This window comes from Vicia villosa, linkage group LG1 (assembly GCF_029867415.1).
Source record: "Vicia villosa cultivar HV-30 ecotype Madison, WI linkage group LG1, Vvil1.0, whole genome shotgun sequence".
Taxonomy (NCBI): domain Eukaryota; kingdom Viridiplantae; phylum Streptophyta; class Magnoliopsida; order Fabales; family Fabaceae; genus Vicia; species Vicia villosa.
In genome coordinates this window covers 51,816,035-51,823,450 of record NC_081180.1, presented here as the reverse complement: position 1 = coordinate 51,823,450, position 7,416 = coordinate 51,816,035, and the positions used below count along the sequence as shown (strand labels likewise).

At 31.6% G+C, this 7,416-nt stretch overlaps 1 protein-coding gene across 1 annotated transcript; it reads right to left on the bottom strand.

Annotated features, from left to right (window-relative positions):
* Window positions 1–1,604: 1,604 nt before the first annotated feature.
* Window positions 1,605–3,721, bottom strand: LOC131606019 (protein NRT1/ PTR FAMILY 6.3-like). The gene is made up of 4 exons (XM_058878309.1): window positions 3,604–3,721; window positions 3,339–3,516; window positions 3,200–3,239; window positions 1,605–3,076 (listed from the first exon to the last, which is right to left on the bottom strand). The coding sequence occupies exons 1-4, from the start codon at window positions 3,719–3,721 to the stop codon at window positions 1,634–1,636; spliced, it is 1,779 nt and encodes a 592-aa protein (XP_058734292.1). The 3' UTR covers window positions 1,605–1,633.
* Between the last annotated feature and the right edge of the window lie 3,695 nt (window positions 3,722–7,416).

Genomic DNA, 7,416 nt, shown 5'->3' with positions numbered 1-7,416 from the left:
GTCATCCAATAGAAAATTATCAATTAATCATGTCATTAAATTATTTTTTAAATAAAAGAATTTTACACTGTCAGTGCATCATCCCTTTTCTCTTTATTTTAAAATGAAAGTAATCTATTTAAAATGTTTTTTAGGTTTAATGGATATGCACTTACAGTGTAAAACAATTTTACACTGTCATTCAATAGAAAACAAACAATTTGCCATGTCATTAAAAAATTTTAAATATAAAAATGTGATGGAATTGGATACATGGTTGTAATTAGTTGACAGTGTAAAACTATTTTACACTGTCGGTGCATCACCCCTTTTCTCATGTTTTTTTCATTGAATTTAATTTTAACTTATTATTAAAAACATGTTTAAATACTTTTTCCAATCAATATTATGTCATTAAACCAATATTATTTCACTAAACCAGTTTTATCCTTCATTTTTTCCAAAACAAACCCTAATGTTCATCTCCATCTTCATTTCCTATTCATTTGTCTTCATAGCCATTGCTTCCATTTTATAAAAAACCAAAAAAAACCGATCTCTTGTGTTTCTAGTTCAACAGATGAAAAAAAAGAAGTGAAGTCATCTTATTGCATCTCAACAACATCAATACAATGAAATCTCAAAAATTAGTGGAGAAGCAAAAGCAACCGTGAACGGTTGACGGCGATCGGAAAACACGCCGTTGGTGAGCATTTTACTTTTTAACCAAACGAAGACAATGATGGATAATATCTCAGAAATTCCATTAAAATAAGAACAAATTCCATCAAGTTCATCGTCAATATTCAACAAACCAAACAGTACCTCACAAACATCAAAAACACAAAAAATAAGCAAGACGAAGAAGAACAAATTTGTCGCGGAACCAGACGCGTGTCGTTTTTGTTTCTTTTTCCACCATGCCTCGACCTTTCAACCGGACTACCGCCGCTGCAAAATCTCGGCGCGGTGGGTCTGATTGAGATCGATGGAAGAAGAAGAAGGTGAAACATGAGGGAGAAGATGATTTAATGACTAATGAGAAGAAGAGATTCATTTGACAATTGATTAATATTAGTATTTTTTTCTTTAAAATATAAATAACTTAATTTTAAATGAATTAGTATTACATGCAAATATATTGGGGAAATTAGAACCTGACGCGTCGTTAAAACAAGTGACGCATCATTAAAAATTAATTTTAAATTGGTTGAGAGACTAAAATTCAAAATAAAACTTAAAAAAGGACCAAATTCATGATTTTTAAAATGTGGAGACTAAAACTAAAATAAAAATAAAATAGGAGACCAAAATTATATTTAAGTCAATAATATTTCAAAATACCAAAAAACAAATAAAAATTACATGAATAGTATTGTTCAAGATCAAAATAAATGTTTTGATCATGTTTAAAAACACATAGTATATTTAATATTTATTCTATCAAAAATTTGTAATATTATATTTTTTTATAATTTAATAGATTTTTATTATTTAATTGATATTATTAAAAACTGATAAAATATGCGAAATTTTGTTCAAGAATAAAAGATAAAATTATTAAAGAATTTATTACGTATATATAATTCTAGACTAAGAAAAAAATCAATCTACATTATAAAAGATAGAAGAAGAAATTAGAGAAACGAAAAACCTATGCATGATCAGCAGGATCAGCCTTCTCTAATTCTATGACTTGTTGAGCAAGTCTTTTATCCTTATAAACATAAGACTTAGCACAAAGCAAGTAAATAACCAAATTTAAACAACTCAAGATAGCCAAGAGCCAATAGAAGTTATAAAGTTTGCCCTGATTAATGTTATCAGTAAGCCAGGGGTGATGCTGAGCTGTCACTTTCTGAACCACAGTTACCAACACAGAGCTAAAGAAAAATCCCAAAGACAAAGTACTCAAAAACAATCCTGTGCTCATAGTTTTCATCCCTTTTGGACATTCCCTCAAGAAAAAATCTAGTTGTCCCATATATGTAAATGCCTCACCTGCCCCCACAATGAAGAACTGTGGGACCAACCAAAACACACTCATGGGAATCACCGACTTTGAATTTTCTGTCATGCCATACAAATGTGCCATCCTCATACGTCTTAATTCAATCAGTGCTGCTGCAACCATTCCACAAATTGACATGGCTAACCCAAGAGCAATACTTTGTAAAGGTGTTAGTCTTTGTGATTTGTTACATATTTTTCTTATTATGGGAAGAATGATACGGTCATATATTGGGATTGTTACGAGGATGCTACCTGTGAGGAAAGCAGTTAGAGATGCTGGTGGAATTTGAAATGATTTTCCTATGTGACGTTTTAATGTTGTTGCTTGTGATACTGAGAATGTCACCATCTGTGCATGTACTGTCCAAAACATTATTGTTGTTGCCCATATTGGTAACATTCTTATTACTAGTTTTACTTCTTCAACATCTGTTAACGTTGATAGATTCCATTTCCCTCCCGTATCATTACCATCTGTTTTTGGCTCCTTGATTGATGCCTTGTCCAAACACCGAAATTCCTTGCTATGTGGCAACATTTGTTTCTTCTTCGTCACGTCCTGATCTTTAACATCATCCAAATTATACAACAACAACGGATCAGACGGCAACTCCAACTTCCTCTTCCTCCATGCTGCCACAGAAACCGCCACAATCTGAGTTAATGGACTCCCCACAAGTTTCTTATACCGATACCTCTTTGTTCCCGACAAGAACACAACAAGCGCCACAACAATAGCACACGCACATAATCCATATCCCCAATCTCTTCCAAGATGATCTTGAATGTAGACAAGAACTGTCACTGCTAGTATTGAACCCATGCTTATGAAAAAGAAGAACCAGCTGAAGAATCTCACCATTTGTTTTTTCTCTACTTCGTTTGAATCGTCAAACTGGTCCGAACCGAAGCCGGAGACACTTGATTTTAAACCGCCGATTCCAAGTGCTGTCAAGTAAAGAGCTGTGTATAGAACAGCTAGTTGTAGGTTGTTTGCTGGTTCACAAGAATTAGGACTATTTTGTGTGCATTGTGGCGGATGGAGGCTTGGAATTTTTGTTGATATTGCCAAGCATATAACACCCTGGAATATGTATCAATAAACACAAATTTTATATTTAAGATCCAAAAAGATAAATTTAATCTATTTATTTTATATAATTAGCTTTTTTTACTAATATTGTTGAAGGTAGTAGTAATGTCTTACAATCGCTTCAATAGTTCCAAAGATGGCTATGGTAAGGTATCTATCAAAGAAGGCATGGAAAGAATTAGTGATTAGTTTCAAATTGCAATTGTAAGAGAATCCACATTTAAGATAAATAGGGCAATACAGAAACACAAACCTTCCAAAAAAAGAATCGGCTACAAAACCACCAAACAAGCATAGCATAAAAGAGGTTCCGACGAAGTTGGTGACGATATTGGAAGAATAAGCACTTCCCAAATGCATTGTACCAGTCAAATATGTCACCAAATTTACAGCTATTCCCATTGTTGTTAACCTCTCACATGCTTCTGAACCTGAAATTTCATATATCAACAATAAACGTCCATATTATGCTAGTGTCCTCCGACCATTATTGTTTGAAGAAAAACAAAAGAAAGTACCTAAGATCATTGCAGATGATGCCCAACCACCAGTTTTGGCCCTGTCTGCAGGATGACCCTTGAAATCCCATGCATCTGGAACGGTTTCCCCTTGAGTTTCCGGGAGAGTAGTACTCATTATGATATTAATAGAAGGTAGTAAGGAACTATGTATGACACAAAGGGCTTTTTATATTCAACGTTGGAAGTATAAAATGAGGAATAGGATTTCGAAAATGTTGCCTATATTGCATGGCTAACCAATCATTTCCATCTGGATTCTCAAATATTGTTATTTAACACAATTAAATTACTATATTTAGCCAAATATAGATAATAATCCTAACAAAAATTGTTAGTTAATAAAATTGTATTCAATCTTATCTGTACTATTTGAATTTATTTAATTTAACTTATCTATTATGTAATTTTTTTTAAGTCAAATCATTACTTTCTTATTATCCAAAACCAATAAGTACAACCAATCTGGAGACATGCCCATCTCACTATGACAAATATGGATCCTCTATTGCACTAGCCTCTTAAGCCCTCCCTCATGCCCTATCATGTGTCTATCTCTCTCATCATTCCTATCTCTTTCATCTCTTTATTTTGATTTTGATTTTCTGATTTCTCTCTCATCCCTCACACAAAATCAAAATTGCACTCCTGCTAGGCTGCATGGAATCCAAACCCCACTATGACTACTATAAAGCTATTACATGTGTGCTAAGTTTCTCATGTAAACAAGTTCTAGTTATAATATTGTGAGTAATCACATCTTTCAAATTTGGACTCAAATTCTTTTGAGAGAAAATGATCCCATTTCTACTCCTTCATATCTCATATATAGTCTCTGTCAAGGCCATCTTTAACACTTGTCGGTGCATACCTTTGCGTTTTGTCTCATTAATGATCCATTTTATTTCCCCCTTCCAACCCTTTTTATATTAGTCAGATAAGGTGTGCAATGCGAATGTTGCATTGGGTTGTTGGCAAAGTGATGTATAGGAAACCCAGTAACTAGGCTAGTGTTGATGAGCTAGACATTTATCTTATGTGGTCTTTCTTACACAAGAAGAAGTCAATTATGTAAAATTTATTTTGAATCAAATTAAAATCAGCACGTCTACTCCGAAGCATTATTTTCTTTTACACTTCATTTGTACAATTTATCTTCCATTCTCATAATATATGTCAAGTTCCTTCTAACCACTACTACAAATAATACATTTTATGACGAAGCCTTCACCTCAACCAAAGAAAAACCGAGGTATAATGCCAAGGCGCTCCATATATTTCCTCGGTTTTTAATATAACCAAAGGGAAAAATAACTCGAGACATGCTTCGAATCCTAGCTATTGCAATTTATGTTTTTTTGTTTATAAGTGTAAACTAAATGATCTAAACCTTCAGTTTACAATATAACTGAGAAATAAAATAATCAGATTTTGTTCTAAAAGCACTCGCTTAACAGATTTTACCCTAATCCTTAGTTATAAGAAGCCGCCTCAAACTCGCATGTATCATTCTTTGGGATGAATTGCAAGACAAAAAAAATATTCAATGTTCTTCTATCATGAAAAAACATTTTTATGCCCTTGTAATCTATCTCACATAATAGTGTTGGTATTGTTGTTGTATCTTTGGAATGATCCTCAGTTAAAGAAGGGAACTCAATCTTTGAAAAGTACTTAGTTGATAGATTACAAGTGCAGAAAAATATTCTTGCTTTAACTTACACAAAAGGGAGCTCAAAATTTTTAAAAATTAAACAAAGAAGGGAGCTTAACTTTTGAAAAGAAAACTTCTCATTGTTGGAACAAATAACTAATCAAAAGATGGATATCAACGGAGATATTTAATAATAAGAGCAAAGATTTGTTGTAAACAATTTATTTTATTATTCTGTGTAAACAATGTAATTTCAAAGAAAAAAAGAATTATTCGCATCAATTTTTGTCATAATCGAGGTGATAGTTAAAAAAAAGAAGATAATGTATCTCGATTTTCTTATAAAATCGAGGGGTATAATATTCAGATTTTACTATAAGGGGTACATATTTTACCACATTACTAACTTATAAAAACTCTTTTCTTCAAAGAATGTAACTTATATGTAACCGTCCAAAGAGAGGAAATATTTACCACCGTCCATTTCATGAGTTGCTAATACAAAAAATACTTTTTAGTGAATTTTCCATGAAATTTTTTTATTATCAAGAAACGCTCCAGAACTTTGGAAACAGGTCTTTGGGATGGATTGCAAGTGTATAAAATAAAAATTCTCATTGTGAGAATAAATAACTTATTAGAAGTTGGATAAGTTATAGAGTTTTTTTTTTTGAACAAAGGGTACGCAACAAAATTTAGATATCACCAAAGATTTATTGTGAACAATGTATTTTAATATTTTGCGTAAATAATGTAATACAAAAAAAAAGTTTATTCACTTCGGTTTTTGATTTGAACCGAGGGATATGTTAAGCGTTTTTTTTAAAGGATTTTTAGTGGCCTTAAATAAATCTTTGTCGTCCATTTAATGATTATTAATGCTCAAGACTCTGTCATTAGTGGTCTGTGTGAAATCTAAGAGACATCCATTATAAAAGCATTATGAATATTAACATTTCTTGTTAGATTAATTATTTAATTAATCAAATATGGATTGAAATAATTAATTATTAATTATGTTATGGTCAAATTTTTTTTTTTTGATAATTATGGTCAATATTATTAAACACTAATTATTGATGAATGATTTGATTGAGTTTTATGCCTGAATGGACCGTCATGGATTGAACCATTCAGTTAAGCCCAATGAGAGGTCTCTGTCCTCAGCCGTTTAGCTATATTTAAGCATTGCCCCATTAAACGATTAACATACTGTAAAAATCCTAAACGGAAATGAGGGTAGTAATCCTCTCATACTCTCTCCTTCAACCGACAATTTCTCCAATCTGATAAGGTACACCATTTCTATAATATTTGATTATTCTTTGATATAATATTATGCTATAATTTGTATCTATTCAATTCAGTTAAATCCATCAATTGGTATCAGAGCATGATTAGATACATTTTATAGTTATTATTTTTCATTTTATATGAACCATAATATATGGATGTCATCGCTAGGCGTGTTCAAAACCAAACCAAATCAATAGAAAACCGCAAAAAACCGCATTTGGTTCGGATGTGTTTGGGTCATTTTTAAACAAACCGCACGGTTTGGTTCAGTTTGCGGTTTGTATTTTACAAACCGAACCAAACCAAAATGCATTACATTACAACCCCCAAACTCACTTAACCTATATCCAACCCAAACTCAGTTAACCTATATCCAATCCAAACTCAAACATATTATGCCTTAATCTTACGATTACAAATGATTTTCTCATCTTCACACTTAAAGTTTCAATTTAAGTCTTCTCAAATCTCTTCTAGCGGTATTGCGCCTTCTTATTTTTCAAGTACATATCACATTCTTTTCTAGTCTTTCATCTCTTAAGTTTTTTCTTTTTTATCTTATTATTTTTATTCTACTGTTCTCTCTCCCAATTATGTTTTTTATGTTCCGCTTCTTATCTAATATCTCCTCTCTTGTGCTCTTTCTTTTTAATCTTCTCTAGTCTTTCATCTCCTCTTTTTTTCTATTTCATTATAATGCTTTTGATATTATTTTATGCTGCTATTTTATTTTTTTATTCCACTTTTATCTAATCTAATTTTTGTATATTAAATAGAAAGTTGTTATACAAATATGATGAATTTTGTTGTTATTTGATAACGTGTAAATGACTAAATACAAGGTTATGTTGTCATCTATATGT